The sequence below is a fragment of the Cebus imitator genome, unplaced genomic scaffold, assembly GCF_001604975.1.
Source record: "Cebus imitator isolate Cc_AM_T3 unplaced genomic scaffold, Cebus_imitator-1.0 Scaffold125, whole genome shotgun sequence".
NCBI lineage: Eukaryota > Metazoa > Chordata > Mammalia > Primates > Cebidae > Cebus > Cebus imitator.
Genome location: NW_016107440.1, coordinates 3,537,650 through 3,564,954, shown reverse-complemented (window position 1 = coordinate 3,564,954; position 27,305 = coordinate 3,537,650). Strand labels below are relative to the sequence as shown.

General features: G+C 42.0%; 1 protein-coding gene across 6 annotated transcripts in view; it reads right to left on the bottom strand.

Moving 5' to 3' along the window:
- The window catches only part of MSRA (methionine sulfoxide reductase A), a 373,388-nt gene that overhangs the window by 214,760 nt on the left and 131,323 nt on the right, over positions 1-27,305 (bottom strand). For all 6 annotated transcript variants that reach the window (XM_017540446.2, XM_037742692.1, XM_017540447.2 and 3 more), the window contains one exon: positions 2,832-2,900. In XM_017540446.2, the coding sequence (XP_017395935.1) occupies positions 2,832-2,900 (69 nt within the window). The remainder of the gene's footprint in view (positions 1-2,831; positions 2,901-27,305) is intronic.

Here is a 27,305-nt window from a genome sequence, read left to right as displayed (position 1 = left end):
AAAAAAAAAAAAAAAAAAAAAGACATTGTAATTGGCGATACTATTTTATCACAAAATATGAAGACTTCCAAGGCTGAAGAATGGGTTTGAACAAGCACAAGTGCCATCACTGTTTTGGCAAACTCGCAGTCAAGTGAATGTAAGACATTCTCCTGTGCATTAATACATGCTACTGCAGTCAAATGGAAAAGCATGATAGTAGGAGATGTTGCTCCAACCAGTATGCTCCCAGCAAAGGCTGCTTCTCAAGACTCCTTCTAGGAAGGCATGCAAGCATACAAATCGATTTGCTAAATGGGCCTGGCTGGAAATCATGCTTTTGTGCATGGATCCAGCTGAAAGGTGCCTCTGAATCCAGCAGGCCTTCCCAGGGCTCCTTGAACCAGTGCAGAGAGAGTCGGGGAACATCATGACAAGAACATGGATTCAAGGTCAATTAAATTTGGGCTCAAACTCTAGCTCCACTAACCACCTCCTTGGCCAAGTGGCTCTGGATAAGTCACATGGCCTCGCTAGGAAGAGAAGTACGTGAGTCCATCAGCTTTGCAAAGGGCTGGAAGGGTGAAATGCCCAGTGTATTCCAGAGTCAGGCACTGCGCTGAGTTGACCTTTCCAGTGCAGTGATAAACAACCCAGAATGGCAGAAGCCTGTCCTCAAAGGCCGCAAAACTCACCACTCCCCTCTAGGCCAGGTGGACAAGTCATAGAAAGTGAGAAAGTGAGAATCATTTTGAAGACATTAATATGAAATGCTTGCATATACTTAACCAAAATAGGGCCTTAATTTAAGCATCTGGAAGAGCTAAACTGCACTTCTAAAGTAGGAATTCTTAGATGTCAAATGTATTCTATTTTACAATCTGTATAATGTTGCCTCTTACATGTTGTTAACTTATAGAAATTATGCACATGATTCATCTCTTTTAAAACCACACATGCTGGCCACGCACAGCAGGCCTCCCAGGGGCTGCCTCCTGCTCCAAGTCTTCAATCCTGAATATGTAAGAGGTAAAAGCCAAGGGCCTGGACTGCAGAGGTCTTAGAGCTCACCCATCAGCTCTAAGAAAATGGAGGCATCAAAAACTTGAGGCTTAGAGAGGAGAAGTTACTTGTCTAAAGGCAAACAATGAAGGCCTTGAGTAAGGATGTTTAGTGACCCACTATAAATCAAACCTGTCCACCCCCAACCCTGGCTTTAAAAAAAAAAAAAAAAAGGCTTGCCATAGAGCCTTATTTCCTGATATCTCCCATTCTGTAGTCAAACAATGTCATCAGCCCATCTGATACTGGGTCTGCCCTTCAAGAAAGAAGTTTTACTCCAATATCGCAACAGAGGGAAACCCACTAAAAGGAGTTAGTGTCATTTACTGTTTCCCAATGTGACATAAGACCTAGTTTCTCATATGCCTGGGGCTGGCAAATCTGAGAGAGTGGAAAATAAATAAATAAATTATCAAAAGAACCCTATGAACATTGATTTATGTGACATTTGTTGTCCCATAATAACAGACCCCATGCTGGGACAGGAAGGTTAGCAAATCAAACATTTTAGCACATGTTTTACAGAGTCTGTGAGGCCTTCTACAAAATCAACTTCTCCATTTAAATTTCTGAGCATAATGATTTCTAATCACTGATCAGATCAGTCTATTTTAAAAGGTGATAGCCTGAACAGAGCATGATTTACCAGCACTGAGGTGGAACTGGGACCCTGTTTATAACTCTCCAACTGCTAATCCTCACTGATGCCTAATTCCGGTTCCATCTCTGGGAATAAAGGTACAATCTATCTAGAACGTGCTCATTCACAGACCAGGTTGTTCTGAGGCTAATTTCCAGTTCAAGCGCACTTCAAGGCTTCAGAGCAGTTTTGTACCCTCAAAGGAGATAACCGTCAAGACCAGAGTAGGAGAGAAGATATAGGAGGCATGAAATCAGGGGACCTCATGTTTTTAGGATGAGAGTCATCATAGAAGCGTCTAAAGGTAGAGGGGAGGGAACCAGGCAAGGCACTGAATGTCCAGTTAAAATTCCAGAGGTCAGAGGTCATCATTTTCAGTGGGTAACACAGGGATGAACCCCAGAGATTTGCTAGAGAGAAGGGGAGGGGAAGTGGGAGGGAGGCCCAAAGGAAGAGGAGGTAAGGAAGGAAAGGAACAGAGAAAAGAAGGCAGGCAAAGAAAGGGCCATGTGCAGAGACATTCTAAAGGAGGTTTAGGTGACACAAGAAATGGAGGGAAGGAAACATGGATTAAAAAGGACCTCTTCACCCAACGGTTTGGAATTTTAACAGAGAAGTTCTGCCCTGCCACATAATTGTACATTGTAAGTATACCACTCAGGGACTGGACTTCACTGAAAACATTTTTAATCAATGTTTTCTCTTAAGGAGCATGCTTAATTCATGATGGAGAAGAAACAGATCATTCAATTAGATTGATTTTGGGGGAATAACAAGTCAAAACTACTTAGATCCCAGCCTTTAACAAACTGATATATCCATGTGGAAAAAAAAAAAAAATCCCTGCTAGCAAAGAAAAACTCAAACCCTAAATTAGCAGGTTAATTCACAATGTGGACATAAGAAATAGCAAATACTCAGTTTGATATTTGGTTGTCGATGTGAGAAAATAAAGCACACTAAATTCTATAGAATAAGCTTTTCCAATCTCAGAAATTACTAGGAACTCAATAGTTTTCTTGGCTGTAACAACTTGTAAATATCTAGAAGAGCCCAGATTTTGAAGCCCTGAGGACACTTGCTAAAACTAAGAAATTTGGCACTCATCTGTGCACACAATTTGGGTTTTCTTTCAGAGTTGATATCTTACCAAATATAGCCATCTGTGTTCCCTCTGGGAAAGGTTCGACTGTTCTGTTGCCATTGACATGATGTTCGGCTAGAAAAAAAAAGAAAGAAAGAAATGCAAGTTTAAGTGTAAAGTTCTAACACATACTAACACATGTCATTAAATGTGTCAATGAGCCTATTTCTCCTTTGAGTTAAAAATGCACTCAAGCTTACCCTCTGGAGACAGCTTCAATTATTTTGGTTTTAATCGCAGTTGCAGAAGGGCCTAGAGATCATCTAGTTCAGGTATGTCATTTTACAGAAGAGTAGGCCGAGGTCTGAGCTTACGCAGAGCTGGATAACATGTGGCAGAGACCCAGCCCAGCCTGAAGGCTCCCGACATCCAGCCACAGTCCCTCTTGTGCCAGGCCATCTCTAGAGAACAAGGAAAGCTCCAACTTCCAGGCTGAACTGGGGGTGGGTCCCCCTGAAGACTCCTAACAATCAGAACACTGATGCACTCAGAATTTAAAGTGAGAGGTAAAAAGAGAGGGGTACCATTGGGACCAATTTTTCAAGAAACACAATAGCAGAACATGTCATTTTACTACAATACAAGCACTGTTCTCCCAGGCCAAAGACACTAGTCCCCTTAAGGGCCAGACAGATATTCCAGTGCCTCCTACTGCTCCTTATCCCCCTACAGGTCCTCCTAACCAGTCACCCTGCCCTTCCTAGTGGACATCAAGAACTCAGAAGTAACAAGTGACCAGGTTACAGTTTTCCAGCATTAACTTGATCTTACAACCCCCAAAGTGTGATCAAAAGAGAATAGGAGTATTCTCTATCCATGAGTATTTTAATAATATCCTCAGCAAGTTTTAAATATGAGCAATTATGTGGAAAATACAAAAGGAAAGGACGACTAAGATGCTTGACACTGCATCGTGGACACAGATGCTTTGATATAATGGGTCACACAGGACTGGCTGGGCTCAGGCAAAGGGCTCAGCACTGAAGCCAGGCTTGGATGGGTCTAGGAAAGGATGGCATGGCTCCTGCTGTCAAGGAGAGTACAGTTATCTTCAAGAAATAAAAATTGCAAAAACAAACATTAAAGAAAGCATATAATTATGTGCTAAGTCCTGGTATGCAGACGGAGGGTCCTGCAGGAGATCGAAGCAGGAGCGCCGGGTGGGAAGTCAGATGTGCTGACTGAAGGAACTGCCACTTCTCGAGTCCAACAGAGAAGCCAGGTTTGCAAACTTGAGGGTGAGGAAGCAGCTTGAGTGAGGGCCAAGACCTCTTCCTAGGCCAGAGAACAACCTGTCTGGGTGGAGTGGAGGTGCTATTTTGAGAAGCAATGGCAAATAAATATCTTAAACGGAGACCAGGTCACAGACGGTCTTGAGCACCCATCCAAGCCCATGGGAACCACAGGTAGCCTCTGCCATATCCATGCAAGTCTCTTGGAGCCTGAGGCTTACAGGGCTCACTTGTTCAGGTAACCCTTAGGGATTCCATCAGTTCCCTTCTGGGACTTCCACTGGTTCTAAAGTCACTGTGGCACCCTACAAGCAGAAGGCCTGGGAAAAGGGAGGAGCGAGCCCAGGGTTCTGAGGGCAAGGTGGTGAGCTCAGTGGCCTTGGACCGATCTGTAGCCACTAACTGGCACAATTAGCAGATGTGTGATGGAAGGTCCCAGGTGACCTTTCAAGTATTCACTGATCTGGTTAGAGCCACTGGTTACTGAATTCAAAGAAACATGCTGGGCTTCCATGCGGAGGGCAAAGATCTGTCCTATGGTCTCGCCTCACAGCCCTGTCAGTGGTTTGAAAAACGTTTGCCTTGACCCATATGACAAGTCAGAAATCTATTCAAACTCTTTAACCCATGAATTCCACTTGCAAGAATTTACCTTAAGAAAAAAAAAATGCAAGAGAAAAAAAAGGTGATATACATAATATTTATGAAAGTACTACCTGTATTAACAAAATCTTAAAATCAACTAAATATACAAAAGTAGAGAAACTGCTTAGAAAATTACCACTTACGATTTACCAAATAAATAGAATATTATACGACATGTTTTAAATGCAGCCTTGAGAGAGATATAGAAATGTGGGAAAATATTTGGGACAATGGTAAGGAAACACAATCCTATCACATCTTCTACGTAGATTATAATGACAGCTAATTAAAATATGAATATTTATGGGAAAAGACTGGCAGAAGAATATAAAAATGAAAATAGAAAGATTACACAATACATTTATTTGTATTGATTTCCTTTGCCATTATTAGATTCTTTTCTTATTGTCTAGGGTGAAAACATCTGAATTCAAAAAATCAAAATTATAGATTTTTATATTTTTTCCACAGTAGTTGGTTTCCCAGGACAACCCATCGGGGCCTGTCGATGGCCCAGCTGACACCCACATGTTCACAATCCAAAGTGCACCCTATCTGACATCTCCTCTGTACACTGCAAAACTACACGGGATGTCCTTCCACCCCAAACCGGTTTATCTGCCAGCATGCCTCAACTTAGGGAACAGGCCTGCCATGCTCCTGCTTTCTAGCTGTCCTCATCCCTTCTCTTCCCTTCACTCCCACATCCAATCTACCACCACAGGTAGTGACTGTCCCCTCCCAGACACCGGGAGCATCCCCCCCGCCACTTCTTCTCTTCACTGCCCAAGCCTCCCTAGCCCCAGCTGTCCTGACCCCTTTTTCTGGATTCCTACATCTGCCTTCTAACTCTTCTATATCCCTTCTCCAATTCATTCTTTCCAATGTAACCACAATTATATTTCCAAAGGGAAAAAAATCTAATCATGTGACACAAATTCCACGAACCCTCCCCACTTTCATGGTATCCCATGACTCTCAGGCCAGAGTCAAAGCTCTTTGGCATGGCCTGCAAGAACCGGCATGGTCAGGACACCAGCAACCCTCATTCATCTACTACAGCCACCCTGATCTCTTGGGACCAAGGGCTTTTCCTCTGCAGCACTCACCCGAGTAGCACTTTGGGCTTATGCCATTATTTGGACAGGGACTGCATCTATCGGTAGACTGAAAGCTCAGGGAGGGCAGGGGTCATAGCTCTTTGACTCCCCATTTCCATAATCCTATCTCAACATATTGACACAGAACAAGCATTTGATGACTATTTGTTGAAATCACGATGAGGTAAATGGCACTAAAAAGAAAATAACTTATTCTATACATTAAAATATATATATACACAGTTATGCATCGTTTAACAAAAGGGATATGGTCTGAGAAATATATGTGTTATTAGGTCATTTTGTCATTGTGCAATCACAGAGTGTACTTACACAAATCCGGATGGTAGAGTCTGCTACATATCTGGGCTATGGCTCTGTGATATGGCCTACTGCCCCTAGGCTGTAATCTGTACAGCATGTGACTACACTCAATACTGCAGGCAACTGTAGTACAACGGTAAATATTTGTGATCTAAATATCTATAAGCCCAGAAAAGGTTCAGTAAAGATATGGTATAAAAGAGGTTTTAAAAAATGGTACACCTGTTTTGGGTACTTAGGACAAACGGAGCTTGCAGGACTGGAAGCTGCTCTGGGTAAGTCAATGAGTGGTGAATGGATGTGAAGGCCTAGGCCATTACCAAACACTACTGCAGACTTTATAAATATCACACGCTCAGGCTACACTAAATTTATTTTCTTTCTTCAATACTAAATTAACCTTAGCTCCTGTAACTTTTTACTTTATAAACTTTTAATATATTTTTCACTTTTTGACTCTTGTAAGCACACAATTTAAAATACAAGTACATTGTACAATTATACGAAAATATTTTTATATCTTTACTCTGTAAGCTTTTCCTATTTTTAAAATTTTCATTTCTTTTTTCCTTTTTAAATTTTCTGTTAAAAACTAAGACACAAATGCACACAAATCAGAATCGTTAATATCACTGTCTTCCACCCTCCATGTCGTGTCCCACTGGAAGGTCTTCAGGGGCAATAACATGCTTGGAGTTGTCATCTCCTATGTTAACAGTGTCTTCTGGGCACCTCCTGAAGTACCTGCCTCAGGCTATATTACAGTCTTTTACAACTACAGGAGCACACTCTAAAATAATGACAAAAACTATAGGATAGCAAATGCATAAGCCAGTAACATAGTCATTTATGGTCATTATCAAGTATTAGATACTGTATGTTATCAAATGTGCTGAACTTTTATACAACTGGCAGCATGGTAGGTTTACAAAAGTATGACCGGAAATATGTGAATAATGTGATATGCTATGATGTCATGATGGTTACAATGTCATTAGGCAATAAAAAATTTTCAATTCCATTATAATCTTATGAGACCACTATCATATACGTAATCCCTTGTTGGTCAAAACATTGTTATGTGGTGCATGACTGTTATATATCTTTATGTGTACATGTGTGGGTTCCTGACATAAAATGATCATTGAAAATGGCCCCTCAGAAGTAGTTCCCCCAGCCAGGTGACCTGGAAACAAGGAAACTCCTCTATTCCACTCCTTAAACTTCCACCCTGCTTCCCTTTCACATTTACATACTCTCATCTGAGAGTTCAGTAGTGCTGGTCAAGGTGGAAAGACCAGAAATATTTCATGAACTGGAGAAAGTGGAGGATGTCCACTTGCTACTCCCTCCCCACTGATGAGATTCCCTGGGGCCTTGTCTTGTCTTTTATTCCAGAGCCTGAGGCCTAAAGATAACAGGTTCAGTAAACATGATTTTGCATCTTCTTCTGAAATACAGCTGAGTCTTATATCAGTCCTGTGGACTGCAGGCACAACACTTGCAAGCACTGAGACAGGACAGAACTGGTGGCTAAGAACAGGGGCTCGAGGACAAGATGGCCTGACTCTAACTCTCAACTACCCCACTTCCTACCCATATAATGTTGGCTTAGTCACTCAACCTCTTCACGCCTCTGTGTCCTCATCTGTAAGAATTTCTTCACTGTAAGTCTCCTCATTTGTACTTACCTCACGGGGTATTTTGAGAATTAAATACAAAAAGCACTTCAGAACAGTGTCAAGTACATAACAAACTCTATATAATAGTTAGGCTGGTACTATCACCTATGTGTGAACTTTACTTTCCAACAGGTCTGAGTCAGGAATGGCAAATACACATTAGTTGCCTCCCCTCCATGACCATGCACATTGCAGACATCACTAATCAACCACAGCATACTTTTTTGATCCCTGAATGTGACCACAGAATCCTTTCTCAATGCAGCACCCATAGAGTCTTATATCACTTAAAGGCAGCATGTGTGATGAAATCATTTTGCCATTTCTGGTTTAAATGGGTAAAACAAAGATGGCACAGGCAAAGAAGTCATTTTCTTTCTCATTTCTACATGATACACTGCAATAAGACCCCTCTGAAAATCCTCCAAACTACATATTGCTCTAGGGATAAAAGAATAAGGGGAAATCTGAGAGCTACTTTCCATTCTATAATGAGAGAATGGCAAGCTCTTTACAACCAAGCAATGACAGCTCTATTCCTAGAAACCAAGATGGAGTTTCTAAAGACATTTTCTCATTGAAACACTTCTAAGGCAAGTATTTGGGGGCCAAAGAACCAAAGATCCTTTAAACCCTTGGTATACATTCAGTAAGATTTGGGGGGAGGGTGGGCTAACCTCAGAACCTAACCACCATTTACAAATTTCTGTCTCAAAATCGAGGGCATGTTTTATCAAAGAAACAAATTTATTATACAGAAAAGCCATTCATTGATTGGGCCCTAACTATTGATTACCAGCAGAGTGTGAAATGGAGACAGAAGAGTATCCAACAGGGACATCTGTTGCCCAGCCATAGCACAGTGGGTGCCTCCCATCTGGTGGGTTGGGCACATGCCCCAGCCCCTTCTCTGCTCCATGGGGCACATGCCAAAGCCACATGTTCTAGGAGGGCAACCTGTGCTGATGGCAGTGACGTGTCCTCCGCCAACAAGATATGAGCATGAGAAATAGATTTTCATTTATCTCAAGAGCCCAGTGCTTGTGGAGCAGCGGTTAATTAGACCATGACTGTGTCAAAGTTAACTTCTGGATGTGAAAGGGGACCTGGGGAATATGTTCAAAAGCTTGAGAAGATGATACTGACATCGCTTTTTATTTTGTTTTGTGAATGTTTCATCCACTTCAAACCGTATGACTTTCTTACTGCTTGATAATGCAACTACAGTAGTGCAAATTCAGGCATAAACCTGAAGGGGATTTGACAGAGGCTCTGAAGGAGGAGGGAGCCACTCAGGGGATCTGACGGAGGAGGGAGCCAAGCCTCTAGTCATACATGCCCAAGGGCACTGTGGCTCTGTTGTGTTTGTCCCTCACAGCTCCTACAATGTGGGATATGGCGTTTTAAGGTGCAAGTTAACCCAGGAGTGGGTTTTGCCCTCAAACGCAGCATGCTCTATATGTCAGGAGGGGCCGAGTGGGGACAAACGTGGTGTCAGGCGGGTCACTGGGAGGGGCTGCTCCCCTCTCTGCCAACCACTGCCCCCACTCATCCCGTGTCTCAGGAAGTCCCAGTGCTCCTCTCTGACCTGGAAGGCAAGCAACAATTGGCAGCTGGGACCTGTGATGAGGAGCAGCAAGGCAGGGAGTCCCCAGGAAGGCCATGGTGGGAATCAGGCAAATGTTCCCAGCTGCTGTGGATACCCAGAAGGCGAGCTTTACTCTCAACGCTGGAGGAAGGGGAAGACAGCTCACTGTTCTCCTCCATGGTGACCAGGGACCATATGCAAGAGGGGGCTGCCCCACAAAATAAAAGGCATGTGATGGAATAACAGAGGACAATCGGACAACAGTGGAAGGTTGCGGCATTGAAAACAAATCACTTGTCATTCAGGATTTTACCCTCTTGCTCTGACCGCTGGCCTCCCTGCAGTCAACCCTTTCCTCCACTATCATCTCTCCACTACCTTTGCTCCAGATGAAGCAAACCAGAGATGCTCCTCCCTGCTGAAAATGGAGCCGACGCTCAGCTCAGGCATCCCCCACACGTGCCAGCTCTATCTGCAGAAGAGCAAGCGTGAGCTACAAGAGGTCAGAACAGGATGGGCAGAACAGACCAGGCCAAGAGCCCAGCCTGCACAGTAACCCGTCTTGGTGAGGCATAAAGTGGTACCAAGAGGTGGGTCATTTGGCTCATGTTTTCAGTATCGGCAAGGATGTTCTCTGCATTGATACGTGCTGGGAGTTAGTGTTGTGGGGCCAAGATAAATTTCACAGATCCTGCACTCGAGGACCTCCATTTCATCAATAACTTATTAAGAGAAATCCTAAGAGAGGATTTTTAGTCCAAAGAGTGAGGAAATAAGGATGAGAATACATTTTTAAAAGAAGAAAGCATTATGCAAATAGAGGGCATTTTTCCTTCTGATGATATGACTGCTGCATTTCCTGAAGTCTGCTCAGTGCACAAGTCCACGAGTGTGACCACAAGCCTGGGATGGCAAAGCTGAATGCAGATGCTGCAGCCACAGGCCCCTTTTTAGTCACTAAAACAATAGCCTGGGGTAAGCCTACTATGCCCCCTATTCCCTGAGGTTGTGGACTGTCTGGGAGTGAAGAAACGCGATCACAGGGATGCCCCCTTAGAGTGTAAGGGGACACCACCGGCCCTAGAAGCCAGCATGGGGATCATCTCCAGGCTCCCCCAAGCAGGCCTCCATGATTCTACAAAAGACAGAGGTTGTATCACCAAAGAAAAAGGAAGGAATGGGAACTGATATGCAGATAAATTGTTAATTATATAGATAAATACACAATAGATGTTTAGTCACACAAGAGACATGAGTTTTGATTTGTGCAAATGGCAAAAGTCGCAAAAACTATGCTGAGCACTGATGAGGCTTCAGTGAGACAAGCTTTCTCCTACGCTGCTTGTGGAGCATGAAAAGCTACGTCTATTTAGAAAGTAGTCTGACAAAATGTACCAAGAATGCCAAAAACCAGCCTGGGCAACATAGCAAGACCCCCCCCCCCCATCTACAATAAATAAATTAGCCAGGTATGTGGTGTGCACCTGTGGTCTCAGCTACTAGGGAAGCTGAGCCAAGAGAAACATTTGAGCCCAGTAGTTAGAAGCTGCAGTGAGCTATGACTGTCCCACTACACTCCAGCCTGGGTGACAGAGGAGACCCTGACACAACTACCACAACCAACAAAGAGTGTCAAAAGCATTTTCACCGTTTGACCTAGTCATTTCAATTATAAATAGCTAACGTAGGAGATAATCAGAATTGAGACACAGATTTCCAAAGATGTTTGCAACAGAACTGTTTATAATATTGAAAAATTGCGAATAAGCTAAACGACCCCACAAATGAAGAATAAAATTGTGACACAGTTCTAAGATAGCGTATTATATAAAGTTCTTTTTTTTTGAGACAGTCTTGCTCTGTCACCCAGGCTGGACTATGGTGGCACAATCTCAGCTCACTACAGCCTCCACCTCCTGGATTCAAGTGATTTTCCTGCCTCAGCCTACTGAATAGCTGGGACTACAGGTGCCCACCACCATGCCTGGCTAAATTTTGTATTTTTAGTAGAGACAGGGTTTGGCCATGATGATCTTGATCTCCTGAGCTCCTGATCTGCCCGCCTCAGCCTCCCAAAGTACTGGGATTACAGGCATGAGCCACTTTGCCCAGCCTATATGGTAACTTTTAAAGTATGACCATAAACAATTTTTTCCTGGTATGAGGAAATAGTAATAATATAGAGTTGAGTGGAGAAAAAGTAAGATAAAAAAAATTATCCTCCTCAACTAAGTAAAGAACAAAGTCAAGAAAAACGACAAGAAGGAAGCATGGTAATACTGTAGTCATGGCGGATTCTACATGCTGATGAAGGGGTGATTTTTCTTCTTTCTTTATACTTTAATGTATTCCCAAATTTTTCTTAAGCAAGTATTTCTTTGCTAATGAGTACATTATCAAAGGAAGGGAAAAAAAACCTGAAAGCAGCACTTGAAAAAAAGGAAAGTTAGCCCCTATCAGGTGTATTTTGGGAGTTGTAAAACACGAAATATTTTCTTCTAAGTATCCCTCCTCTGTTTTCTTTGAGTAGGAAAGAAAAAGAGAAAGCAGTCAACCTCTCTTCCATAGCAATAATTCATGACCAACTGACTGCCTGCTTCGCCATGTGAGGGTGCAGCAGAGCCCTTTTCTTCCCAGGGTTTTGGGCACCTTGAACCTTCCTGGCTTGCTCCCTCAGAAACTGCCCCAAGTGACACACACTCAAGCTGTTCAGGGACTTCCAGAATAAGCCAAACCAGCTGCATTGCTGGTCTTTTACATCCTCTCTGGTGAGGGCCAAATCATTGTCCCTGTCTTGGGGAGGGCTCCTCAAAGAGCTCATCAACTTCCAGGTAGGCATGTGTGGGAAGGGCTGATGGACGTTGGCAGAGAGACCTGGGAGCCCATATCTGCCCCAGCAAGTCAAGGCCTGGGGAGCTGCATTCCAGCCAAATCTCATTACAGTTAGAATGCAGTTCCTGAAGACTGGTAAGTGCACGGTGCTTACCTCTGGTGATACAGATACAAGACAACCCGGCCCTCTCTCCAGCCTTCGTCAGCCTGCAACGCCCCAAGCCACTTCTTGGGGCTGCTGATCAGACACATCAAAACATGCCTCTGTATGGATGGCACTGCCTGTGGCTCTCAAAGCTTCCTGCGACTTCAGCGAGCACCAGACTAGCCTGAGTTCCCAACACAAGCACTCCATCATCATTAATTCCATTTTTAGAAGAAATCGATTTTCACCTTTGTAATACTTTTATTAATTGCCACATTTAACTACCATGTCTAACTTAGGCATCTGTGATAAGCATATAATATTACATTAATTGATGGAAATTTTCCACCTGACTTTTATGAAATCTTACCACCACTATTAACACAAGTAATTCCTAATGACTACCAAAATTAGATAATCTTGAGAATATAAATGACAATGAAAATAAGGTTATTTTAAGGATTAAAATCTGTATTTCAGCCTGACGCCTGTGACATCCTTGTGAATAACAATGTTGAAGTAGGTGTACTGAAATGCATGGCTGTAGACCAAGAGGAGTTTCTCTTATACTAAGACATGTGTTTACTATTGATTCTAAAACATAATTAAGATACATGTAAAACACACCTATAAAGAATCATATGCAAATCACACTTTTTATTCTTTCAAAAAGGTACTGTCCTGGCCAGGCACAGTGGCTCATGCCTGTAATCCCAGTACTTTGGGAGGTCAAGGTGGGTGAATTATTTGAGGTCAGGCAATCAAGACCATCCTGGCCAACATGGTGAAACCCCGTCTCTACTAAAAATAAAAAATGAAAAAATTAGCCCGGTGTGTTGGTGTGTCCCTGTAATCCCAGCTACTCTAGAGGATGAGGCAGAATGACTTAAACCCAGGAGGCAGAGGTTGCAATGAGTTGAGATTACACCACTGCACTCCAGCCTGGGTGACAGAACGAGACTCTGTCTCAAAAAATAAAAATAAATATAAATACCCTTTTTTTTTTAAAAAAAAAAAAAGGTACTGTCCTTCAAAGACTTGTCAGGGCCTCACTTCCTGACAAAGTTCCTTCCTTCCTCCCCAGCATCTGCCCATGCTGGTTCTGCCACACGAAAGTCATCAGTGTTATGGAGTCCCCAGGCACTGTGGATGTAATTAAGCATGAGGCCCACCGAGGAGCTTGCTCATCCTACCACCCAAGTCATACTGTCACTCTGGAGCTCAATGTGAGCCTCTGAAACCCCATTCGATCTGTTTCAACAAGCGGTTCTGCACAACAGCACGAAGACGAGGTGGTGTGCCGTTCTAGAGAGGCTCCACAGTTCACAGCACATCTTTCTTTCTTTCTTGTGAACATGTCAGCGGCCTTAAGCATGTACCACACTGTCCGTTGATGGCACGTTGTATGCCTGGAGGTTGCAGGAGACACTGTCAGCTGTCGGAGAGCAGCTGAGCTGGAGTGGTCCAGTGGCTCTCCCACCCGCATACCCTCCCCTCCCCTCTGACAGTGATAAATGATCGGGCCTAATGCTCAGCTGAGCCTGATGGGTCCACACCTCCTCTTGCAATCTGTTCCAGACCAACACCAACCTTTCACCCTTGAACACTGCCATCAGCTTTACAAAGCAGGCCTGCTGCAGGGTAAGGTCAGGCCTATTGGCTTTCTTGCTGCTATTTGTTCGTGAAAATGAATTCTGACTTTATTTCTTGATGAAAACTCCTCATCAAAAATCAAAAATGGACATGAACTGTGTTGTTATAAACTTTACAGCAAATTTGTCTTGATTCTCTTTTTACATTAGAGATGAAGGAGATAGCTGAATGTGTAACTTTAAAAAGAAAAGAAGAATCACTGTAGATATAAACATAGATGTCGGTTTTGCTCAGGCTGGCTGGCCTCCACTAAAAGCATGAGGCTTCCTATTTATTAAATTATTGTCTATTTCTGAGGGTCAGAAGACAAAGACAGAAGATTCTACAGGAAATAAAATAGTGATAAAGAGATAGAAAATTAGGCCAGGCATGGTGGCTCACACCAGTAATTCTAGCACTTCGGGAAGCTGAGGTAGGCGAATTGCCTGAGCTGAAGAGTTCAAGACCACCTTGGGCAACATGGGGAAACCTGGTCTCTACTAAAATACAAAAAAACTTAACTGGGTGTGGTGGCATGCACCTGTAATCCCAGCTACTCAGGAGGCTGAGGCAGAAGAATTGCTTGAACTCAGGAGGCAGAGATTGCAATGAGCCCAGATTACGCCACTACACTCCAGCCTGGGTGACAGAGCACNAAAAAAAAAAAAAAAAGAAAGAAAATTAACATGGAACATTAACAAGGTTCATCACAGTTGAGCTTCCATAGCACAGGTTTTGCTCGCATGCAAAGATAGTCATCACAAGATTACTTATAAAAATACTGGCCCTAATCTTTTGCATAAAATAATCTACGCTGTGTAACAATCTGCATCCTTATAAAGAATAGGGTAACTATAGTTATAGAGCTGGAACTATCTACCAGACACACAGTTAATTGAGGGAAAAATCAAAGTGTAGGAGAATAGTACAGCATTCTATAATTTGTTTTTGAAAGCTCTTGTTACTTTCTGAACTTCTGTGTGATGCATTACTTTTTCAGAAATAGAAATAAAAAATATTTTAAACATCCCCTGATTTGCTCCCCTGATGAATGCCTGGAAGCCCAGGAGCCTCTTCCCAGGGCTGAGGGCCAGAGTGAGATGCCAGAGTGGCTGGTAGCTGCAGGTAAGCAGCCCCCAAGCTCTGATCAGCCTCATGCTTAAACTGCATCCAGTCCCAGGACAAATGTCAAAGATGATCCCATTTGTATCATATGGTAGCAAAACTGCAATCCAGCTTTAAAATTCCAAGTAATGTAAGCTCCCTAGAAGGCCTCAAAATAGAGATATCACTCCATTTCCTCTCTAAAATTGGGCTGCAGTCCCCAGAACAATATGTTAATTGTCTTTTTTTTTTCTTTCACTCTGTCACCCAGGCTGGAGTGCAGTAGCACAACCTTGGCTCACCGCAACCTCTGCCTCCCGAGTTCAAGCCATTATCCTGCCTCAGTCTCCCCAGTAGTTGGGATTACAGGGAACCACCACCACACATGGCCAATTTTTATACTTTTAGTAGAGATGGGTTTCGCCATGTGGGCCAGGCTGGTCTCAAACTCCCGACCTCAAGTGATCCACCCACCTTAGCCTCCCAAAGTGCTGGGATTATAGGCGTGAGCCACCACACCTGGCCTTAATTGTCTTCTTTATAAGGGGAAAGGATTTTAAGAGGATCATCTGTGCAAAATTTTGGATATAAATAAAAGATTATTTATTTTAAAATGAAGTATTTCTGGGTTCACCCCTTTCTGACTTTAGAGGAGAAGGAGGAGATTGAGAATAGCACAGCAGCAAGTATTCTGCCTTTCTGGGACTTGGTGCTGTTTGAATTATTGCTCCGTCCCTCTTCCTTCTCATCCTTTCTGTTCCTCTCTCCCTTGCAATTTTTCTTCCATAACCGAAGAGTATTTTAAAATCTACTTTAGATGTTCACTATACGGAATCCTAAAAGCAGTTGGAATGTTTTATATTTCCCTTAAATTATCAAGTTTTTACTACGAAGCTCTCAATTGATTTTCAATAAGTGGGTAGAATTTTGAGAACTCCTGCTCTTACTAGAGATCCAGCACATGTAAATCCGCTACTCTAAAAATTTCTTCTAAGGACCTGTCATTCTGAGATATCAGACTTGGTCCCGTGGCTAATTAAAGGAAGTTGGATAACCCAGCGCATATTCATAATAAGAAACATAATGAACAAAATCTTCAACTTTGGTTCTACACATGACATAGACAGGCACTTGGTGGTGCTTTTTTACACTTGCCTTTCTCTGAAAGATGGTGGCAAAACAGAACATCTTAACTCCGGGAAGTCAGTACAGATGGGGATGGCTCTTCAAACACGCTGCTGGGTGCCTGACTCCACTAAGGGATGGAGACTAGGGACAGCAGCACAGTCTGCCTGGCTATCTTTCCTGAATACATGCTCAACAAATGCTTGCACATTATAGCAATGGACACTTTCTGATGGATTCTGTAATGATTGAATGGAGCATTGCTAAATAAAATGAGAGTTCTGTCTGAAAATCTCAAACCCAGGAGAGACAAAGGGGGCAGCTTCGCACTGACCCACTCCAGAACCTGCACAGTGTCTCTCAGCGGGAAGGCCCTGGCCTCCATAAAGCCATGTGCTGAAGGGGGTCTAAGGCAGGCCAAAAATGTTTCTCAGGTGCTAATTCTTATCAGATGCTTTTGGAAGCACCTGAATAAGACCCTAGAATTCTAGAAACATAGAAGACAAGTGTGACTTGGCATACCTCAACTATAAAAAGACTTCAGCACAGGTCTTGCAGTATATCTGATTTTGAGGAGAATTATGTCTTGATAGGTCTGCCAGGCTATTAGCGCCAAGACTAAATTATAGTAATCTCTATTTTCTGTCACTTTCTCTTCCCAAAAGGCTGATTGCTCAAAATGTAAACCACTGTTGAGAAGGTTTCTGGGGAGAACGTACTATAATACAGGCAAACCGCAACTTAAAAATGAGTCACATTTCAAAAGCATGCTTATGAGATGAGATGGATGTCTGAGATTTAGAATCCATTTTCCCATGAACATGCTGTTATAAACTATGGTAAGCTTGCCCACAATGGTCTCCTCAACCTGTAATGAGTCTCAAATAGAACTCTTTCCAAGGACCCTGAGCACCATTTACGGAATCCTGTTTCAATGAGAAAAGCATTCTAATTTCTACCCTATAACATCAAGAACATATCCTTTCATACTGGTCAAGCTGGTTGTGAGCTAGGATAGGGGAAAAGAATACATTTCCCCTCCTTGGTTAAGCTTAATAGAATAGACTTAAATATAGACAAAAATCTCCACATTGTGCTACTCATCATTGGGGAAACAATTTTCCTTTCACGGAGAGCAGGAAACCCCTTGTTGCACAACAACTACTGCTCAACTGCAAGGTATAGTCTAAGTTAAGTGGTCTAATTTCATATTAGAACAGGAAGCTGGGTGATTCTGGCTCAGGGTCTCCCATAAAACTGCAACCAAGGTGTTAGCTGGGCTGTGGTCTCATCTGAAGGCTCAGCTGGCTGAGGATCCATTCTGCAGCTCACTGGTTTGGAAGGGCTCAGTGAACTTGAGAGCAGATCCTCCCCTGCTTCTAAATATATAGCCATAAATTTTGATACTCTTCTCTCAAGAAGTGGAGCTTAATGCCTTCCCCCAGAGGGTAGGCTGAACTTAGTGATTCACTGTGACTAAACAGAACACAACAGGAGTGATGACAGGTTGATTCCATGAGTGGATGAGAGACTGTGACTTCCATCTTTGGGGCTGTCTTGTTCTCCTTAGATGGCTTGCTGTGGAGGAAACCAACTGCTATATTGTAAGGTAGCCCTATGAAGAGGCCCATGTGGCAGGGAACAGAGGCTTCCAAACAGCCCCATGAGGGAGCCTCAGAAAATGCAATGCAGCTGACACCTTGACTGCAGCCTTGTGAGGAACACTGATCCAAGGGCACCCAGCTACGCCAAGCCCACATTCTTGACCCAAGAAAACTATGGGATCGTAAATGATTATTTTTTAACCTGCTAAGTTTTAGAATAATTGATTATATAGTGATAGAAAATTAATACAGTAATATATTCTAATAAAAGAAAAATAATGCGATTTTTTTCAAAGTAAAACTGATGACCTAAGCCAAAAAAAAAAAAAATATCCAACCACCTTTTATAAAACCTATTTCCACAGGAAAAATATATTTCTAGTCTAACTGATTTACAAATCAACCCCTAGATCATGACCCATTTCTTAGTTGGAGACTATCTTCTACGTGATTTATTTTCTCCACAAACTTTGTTCCCTAGTGTGTTGGCATTGCTAAAACAGGCATTTCTGAACCACTAAAATCTAGGAATACAGTATAAGATATCAAAGTGGAGCTTTTAGCACTTTTGCAATAATTCTGGCAATTTTTATTCATTTGCATTATCCAGGGGATTGTTACTTGCTTTTCCTGCTGTTTGTTTGGGGAAGTTTTATCTTTGCCTCATAGGGCTTACAAAAACAATGAAGAAAAATGTTTTTCCAAAATTCCCAGGGAGGCTAAATCTAAATTCATGTCAAAGGCCTAACTGCAATGGGGAAAATATTCTGTATTTCAGTGGCGTTCTGTTTTGTTGATCAGCTGGTCAGTTGAGTTTGGGGGCTCTTTTTCTCTGACTAGATGCAGGTAAAAACATGATGGGGTTATATCTATTCATAATGCTATCTATAAAAAAATACAGTGTTTTCCCTTTCTCTAGGAAAATAAAAATCAAATCTAAAAATTAAAATTGTTGCTGATATTAAGCTAGGTTATCTATTAGCCTGGATACTTCATCCATAAGCAGCTTAAGGCTATGGGACCTATATTCTAAGCAGTAGAAGAATGGGACGTTATGCTCACAGCGCCTCATAAAATCCTAAACATCTCTGCTAAAGGCCATGAGATACTGGAAACTAATGTTGAAGCTGATTGCTTCAGTCATGGTCCTGGTTTATTGTCTGCTCAACTTTAGTTCTTGCAGAAATTTCAGTCACCACACGCTGGTCTTCCTCTCCCTTATTTTAGTTAAGTCCCAGGCAAAGACACATAAGGACAGGGTAAGTCAAGAAAAGAGAAGAAAATGCCAGTTGAACATATAGCAATGTCTCCTACCCTTCTTGAAAATGATGACAAAAACCATAGGTCACAACTAAGTCTCAACTCAGATACTGCTTACAAGAAATTTCTGTTTAACTGTTCAGGAGATACAAACCAGACAGTAGGTTAATGGAAAGTCTAATATAAAGAATATTAACCATTATAAAATGGGAACTATATGATCTAAACTCTCTCTGGTAACCCTGGACTGACAAACAGTACCCAAGGAAGACAGATGTAAAAGGACTCAGACGTCACAGGATGGCTGAGAAGTGTGCTGGCTTAGCCAAGCCAGAGCTAATCTGGAGACAATGGGCAGGCAACACCACCCTCTAGACAGCAGATCATCAGGAACTAGCAGCATAATGTGCTGCGGGTGTCCAAGTGCTGATGGGGACAGGAGGCCTTGGAAGCATCTGCAGGGCTGCTGGGCACTGCCAAGGACAGCAGCAGCATAGGCACAGGCAGCCCCAGGGCTCTGGTCCCCTGTGGGGAGTGCCACAGAGACATTATCACCAGGCTGAGGGTGTGAGGTCGCAGAGACTGAGTTCCGGAGCCAAGACTGGAGCAGGCTAAACTGAAGGTCCCTCATGCCCACAACAGAAATGGCAGGAGAGACTTCTTCCAGCAATGTCCCTCCCCAAGTGCCCTCTACTGAGAATGCTTAATGTCCTGCTCACATTACAGAAGAAATACCAAGGACATTCCTTTGCTTATCACAGAGCTTACGCAGGAAGACGTATTTGGAGCTGAGAGACAACAAATTAATAACTGACACATCTCAATAGATACAAATTACCAAAACTAACACAAGAAATATAAAAATCTGAAACAGAAAACTCCAAGCTCATAGATTTTCACTGAGAAATTCTAATTACATTAAAGCAAGAGGTAGTATCAATCCTACGTAAACTCCTTTAAAAAACAGAGGAAGGAGGAAACTCTCCCAGCTCATTTTATAAGACCCACATCACTCTGGTGCCAAAATCAGACAAAGACACAAGAAAATTAGAGACAAATCTCCTTTATGAACAGAGTTTAAAATTCTTTAATAATATTGAATTCAGGAATATATAAAAAGTATAACAACCATGGCCAAGTGGGGTTCATCCAAGGAATTCAAAGTTGTTTCAGCACTGGAAAAAATTCAATTAATGTCATTTACCATATTAACTGGCTAAAAAAGAAAAATCTGATCACTTCAACAAATGCTACAAAAAAGCATTTGATACAATTCGATACCTACTTGTGTTTAAAAAAATTTTTAGTAAACTAGGGAGATAAGCTAATAAAGATTATCTACAAAAAAGCTACAGCTAGCATCATACTTAAAGGTAATAGATTGAATGTTCTCAGCCTTAAATTAGGAATGGAGCTAGGGTTTACATTCACTTTACTTCTATTTGACATTGTAGTGAAGTCCTAGTCAGCTCAAAAAAGGCAAGAAAAAGAAATAAAAATCATACAAAAATGAAAGAAGTAGAAGTTTCTTTATATGAAGACAACATGATTGTGTAAGCAAAAAATCCTAAGGAAAAAAGCTATTTTCAAAGACTTGGAACCAATCCAAAGTCCCATCAAAGATAGACTAGATAAGGAAAATGTGGCACATATACACCATGGAATACAATGCAGCCATTAAAAAGGATGAGTTCATGTCCTTTGCAGGGACATGGATAAAGCTGGAAACCATCATTCTCATCAAACTGACACAAGAACAGAAAACCAAATACTGCATGTTCTCATTCATAAGTGAGTGCTGAACAATGAGAACTTGTGGACACAGGGAGGGGAACATCACACACTGGGCACACTGGGGCCTGTCGGGGGTTGGGGGACTAGGAGAGGGACAACAGGGGGGTGGGGGGATTAGGGAGGGATAACATTAGGAGAAATACCTTATGAGATGACGCAGTAATAGATGCAGCAAACCACCAAGGTACATGTTTACCTATGTAACAAACCTGCACATTCTGTACATGTACCCCAGAGCTTAATGTATAATAAAAAAATATTTCTTAAAAGCTACTTGTACTAAGTTTATCACGATCACCAAATGTAGTAGGTCAATATGCAAAAATAAACTATATTTCTACATATTAGCAACAAATGAAATGTAATTTCTTTTTAAAAGCAGTACTTTACATAATAGTATCATAACACATGAAATAGGGAGATTTTTAACAAAATGTGTGTAAGGTCTATACCCTGAAAACTATAAAATACCGTTGAGAGAAGTTAAAGGATATCAAAACAAATGGAAAGATACACCATGTTCATGGACTGAAAGACTCTGTAAGATGCCAATTATCTTCCAAATTAATCTGTAGTTCAGCATAAAGCTGATAGAAACCTCAGAAAGTTTTGTAGATATTGATGAATTGACTTTAAAGTTTAAATGAAAAATAAAAATTACTATAAGTTTACAGTAATCAAGACAGCATGGTACTGGCATAAGTCCTACAAATGAGTGGAACAGAATAGAGAGAACAGAATTTAATTTTGACAAGGGTGCTGAGATAATTCAATCAGGAAAGGACAGTCTTTTCAGCAAATGGTGCTGCAACAACTTGATATCGAAATGGGACAAAATAAACCCCAACTCTTACGTCAAACCTTATATAACAATTAACTTTAAATGGATTGTAGCTATAAATGTCAAAGTGCTCACAACCTGAATATAGTTCCCCACTCTTTTTCTCTCATTCATGCAAAATGTGTAATTGTGGAAATCAATTAAAAACTAAACACTGTCTCAAAATCTACTTCTGTTTTTATTGCTGTTTTGATGTCCTAACGAAACAGTCTGAACACAACCTTATGCCAGGAATGTGACTGTTAAATGATAACATGAGGAAGTTTCTTTGGAGTGATGAACAGTTCTATAGATTCCTGGTTACATCAATCTACAAATGTGATAAAATTTCGTAGAACTTACACCAAAAAAGTACATGCAATAACTGGTGAAATACAAATAAGATCTGTATTTGAGTTAAGAGTATTATACCAATATGCATTTCCTGCCTTTCACAACATGCTGATTATGTAAGATATTACGTTGGGGGAAGCTGGTTCACAGGCACACTAGAACTCTGTATGATTTTTTGTAAATTTTCTGCATCTTCAACTATTTCAAAAGAAGTATTTTTTTAATCTTGTGAGGAATCCTAAACATACAAATGTTCCCTAGATGTGTAAAAGGTGAACTTACAAATACTCAAAATTTGTAATGCAAATTGAAAAGATTTTCCTTCCCAGAGCATAATATTCAAAGTTCTGGAGTAGTAACCTGCTCATTTAAATTAAATTCCATGAGTTTACAGTCTAATGTATAATCACTGCAAGATTAAATAATTGATAGTTCATTGTGTTGTACAGTAGAAGTACTACAGAACTACCTCTGAATAGAGAAATAGCCAGAGTATAAGTCCTTGCTGGCAGGTAACATGATGTTCATCAAATATACTTAAAGGATCTTCCAGGATTAATTTGAAAACAATAATAGCAAGTAACTATTGCCTGCTGGTAACAGCGTAATGAAAACATTTTGGGAAGAAGTACAAACCAAGAACTCGTGCCTTGTCATTGCAACGGATAGCCCACCTATTTATTTATTTCTCAGATTCCCAGGCCTCAGTTTGTTGAGGAATGTATTAAATCAATGTTTCCTTGGGCTATGGAATGATTTTTCGAAGGGTGGCCATGTAACTCAGGCACCTGCATAGTATTCCAGCTGCTGCAGTCCTAGTAAGGTTCCTAACATACAACATGGGGCAGAAGCTGGTGGTGGAAGGCAGCTCAGGTACAAGTGAAAATCAAGCTCCTCATTAAGTCTCCATTTCCTTTCCTGTGTTTCTTTCCAAATTCCACAAATAGTGGAATATGAAAATTTTTATTCCAGGATACACCCAAGACTGAGTAAAAAGGAAACCCGTCAAGATACCCCAGGGATCACCGGCCAAGTTTCAAGCCATGTTCAGTCACTGTAGATCATCTGGAGAACAAATGTCAAAAGGGGCTTGACCAGCAGCTGGTCGTACCTTTTCCTGAAGTTCTTACACAGAGGAAAGATTATAAAACAATCCTCCGTAGTATGATGGCAGGTTCCCCTGTCTTTAAAATCTAGTCGAGATAAAAAGCACAGCTACAGTTAAGCTCAAAGTAAGTCCCAGTTGAAAGAAACACTTCATGAAATTGTTCAGAAACAAAGGCAACCCTCTGCCAACACCGAAAAGCATGAATTTACAAGATCAACAATCAGAATGGCTGATGACAGCTCACACAAAAAGATCTAAGCCTGGTATTTTTACAAAAACCAAAGCAAGATCTTTTTCTCCATACAGAGCTCAAAGACAAATGACATATAGGTTTTACATCTAACATTTCCACTGAAGAAACAATAGCAGCACAGCAGGACCAACCTTATGTTAGTGAGAAGCAGCCTGGTGTGACCTCTGTCACCCTACCAATCACAGTCACCACTACCCAAAATTCCTTTAGGAGGCAACAAAGCCTTTCACCTGCAGTTAAAGGCTTAAATTGTATGCGCTTTCAGGAGAAGTAACACAGTGATGATTTTACCCAAAGGTAAAGGATTACCATTCAATTAGCTATAGAACAGGGGTTGGCAAAACCATGGCCAGCTACCCGTATCCAGCCTGCCTCCTGTTTTTGTACAGCCCATGAGCTAAGAGTGGTTTTCACATATTTTAATGGTTGAACAACAATTAAAAGAAAAGTATTCCATGACACATGCAAATTCTATGAGATTCAAATTTGAGTGTCATTAAATAAAGTTTAATGGGAACACAGCCACATTCATTCATTTATATATTGACCATGGCTGCCTTCACTCTACAATGGCAGAGTGGAGTCTTCGTGACAGGAACCGTATGGCCTGCAAAGCCTAAAATATTTACCATCTGGCCCTTTATAGAAAATGTTTGCCAGCCCCCGTCCTAGAACAGGGATGAGAAGAGGATGGCAACGTGAGTTTACAGGGAAGCATCTCTTTCATGAAGAGGTAAATACACAATAGGAAAAGGGCCACATGAGGAAAGGCCAGGAGCACAGAAGGCCAAACTGGCTCATCTTGCCACTGTGTCGCATCCAACATGGTAATGATCAGTAAGAGGCACGTTGGTACAACACAAATGCAGTGTCGTGTGGAAAGTGCCATGGTCAGGGGACAAAGGAACTGAGTGTTCAGCTCCTATGGGTTCCACTCCCCATCAGAACTCCTGCTCTGCACAGGTCAATAACCCCTCTGAGCTGTGCTTTCCTTCTCTGAAAAAAAAAAAAATGAATGGAAATCACACTTATCTTATGGAGCTATTGTGAGAACGGTGAGGGGTGAGCCACACGAAAGCACTTGGTCCTCACTTTAGAGTTGAGCCTTACAAGACGAGTGGGTTTCCACAGGAACACAGGACTCAGAGGTCCAGAGGACTGAATGAAAGGTCAGTTCAGGTCCTCATCCAGGATTCCACGGAAGGTGTCATAGTAGCTGAAGCAGAAAAGGCCACCAGGGCCTGGCTCTTAAAGGTCACTGAGAACCATGTGCAGCTTTCTTCTCCATTGCTCTCTCTTTGGTTATTTATTTCCCTCTTCTGTTCCCGACCTTCTTGCAATGACCCACAAAGACACCCTTGAGTATTCCTTGGCCCACCAGAAGTACTAAGGATTAAGCTGTGCCCAGAGCTGACTCCCCCAGTGGTATCTTCAGGGCATTGGCTCTGAGGTAGAAAGGCAGAAACTGGATTGTCCGTCTTACCCCACCCTCCCATCATCAGGTCATTCTACCTATTTACCCCTCCCTGCAATGTTTAGGTAAAATCTTTGGGGGGGACCCTAGACCCACAGCTGGTAGCATCTTTCAGCTGCTGAGTGAGAACTAAATGAGATTCCTGGGACTCCAAGTAATTTATAATGAATTCTAATGACTGCCAAGCCCCAGTTGTAATGCATACTGATGAAGTGCCCCTTGCAGCCAGCTGTCCCTTAGTCACCAATTGTCCACAGGGGCATTCACAATCGCTAAGGGCACAGCCATCTCCAGAGATGAGAGATCAGCAAGGGCTTTGCAGAAGGAGCAGCAGCCCTTCAGCCTTGAGAGAGAGGATTTCATGGTAAATGTTGGGAATGTTTACCAAAAGCAGAAGGCACGAGGAAAGAACAGTTAAGAACCGGGTCTCAGCCCTGCAATAAAGATCAAAAGGCTACGTATGCAAACTGTTTATTCTCATGTTTTATTCAGCATCATTTACCTTCTCTCCCTTTGTTCGCCCTTGATTTCTCTCCTTTCACAGGTTAGGTGATAAAATCAGGCTATTTTTCTGTACAATGTGAGTGCTGGATTTGAAGTGGGAAGACCTAGGTATGAATCCTGGTTGCATACAGCTGTCACTTATATGACTATGTGTCCTTTGACACATCAATTAACTTTTTAATCTAGATCTCTTCATCCACCAAATTTGGGACTTGCTGGCTCTACCTGTCTGCCAAAGTTGTTATGTAGATCAGGTGAAAACAAACAGGGAAATGGAGGAGGGAAGCTGAAAGCAACCTTAGAGTTGGGATCCTTAGAGTTGTTGTTAATGTGTCTTCATCCTTAAAATGTCTTGCTAGTTTCCAAAAAAAAAAAAAAAACTGATCAGGGAAATATTAAAAATAATAATGAAAACCCTAGAATCCAACGAAAATCAAGCCATTTAATCCCAGTCTGGAAAGAGAAGGATTTTCTGCTATTTTCACTGAGAAAAACAACAGCCAAACCTTTTACATCTAGAGGGAAAGCAGTTATCAAAGTTTACTGTTCCCAGGCAGGAAACGGATTCTTTCTGCTTCTTTGAAAGAGGTTTAGAGTCTGTAAGTGCCTAAGGGAGAGCTTAGAGGGTAAGAGTCGGAATTATTTAAGAGGTTGGCTGTGTAAGAGAGCAGTGAGGGAACTGCTCACCACCATCAACCACACCATCAACACAACCACTACCACCATGAATACCACCAATGCCAACAAGAACACCTCTACCAACACCATCAACAATAACACCACCACTATCAATTCTACCAACATGCCAGCACTATCAACACTAACAGCACCACACCAAGACCATCAACACTACCACCAACAATAACACCAACGAAAATACCACTACAACACCAACATCACCAACAATATCACCACCAAGACCAATGTCACCAAGACCAACGCCACCAACACCACCTGTATCAAACAAAACCAACACTACCACTGTCAACACCATCACTACCAATGCTGCCACCAGCACCATCACCCAAGACCACCAAGACCACCGCCATCACCACCAACACCAACACCACAAGCTCTGCTTGCCTCCCTGATGCCACATTGTCCTCTTCAGCTAGCAGAAAAGACACTTTGCCTCTATATCTAGGCCTGGGCTTCCAGGGTAGAGTAGGGAAAAAAAGAAAGAATGAAAAAAGAAAGTCTGGGAACAAATAACCTAGCCACAGATCGGCCTGTCTACTACTCTCTGCTTACTAATGCTGCTAGTCTACACAATCTGAAATTCTGTATTTTGAACCATTTTTTCCTTGACCATCACTTCTCCAAGCTCCCAGATCCTTGGGAGCTTCGATGGCCTTCCGAGCACTGCTATGACTTCTCCTAGTTGTAGGATCCTTCCCTGGCTTTTAATAGTAGGTCCCAAGTAGCACCTCAGCTACTTTGTAAACCTTCTACTTCCTGACCCATTATCACACTTGGCCCCTGGCAGACAGAGGCCATAAGTACCAGGTAATTGCAGGTCTGTCTTCTGTTGGTTCTCACACAGCCTTGGTTCTGAGCATAACTAATCTGTCTTTATTACCTCCTACATCCTAGTGTGACAGTGGCCTAAAATGACACTCTCTTGGCTGGGACTGAAGAAGTCAAGGGAGTACCAAGTCTAGAAAGCTAAACAGTCCTCTAGAGCTAAGAGCAAACACAAAGCCAAGATTCACGATAAACTGAGCTATAACATGAGGGTTCCCAACATGGTTGGCTATAGCATCAGTGGAGGCTATAAAGGAAAATGTTAGAGTAAGGTGAGATGGCTGGTTGACTCATGAAGCATGTTGTTTTAAAGACTCAATCTAAACAACATTACCTGCCTCAAAGGCACGTTGATGTAAAGAGGGAAGACAGAAAG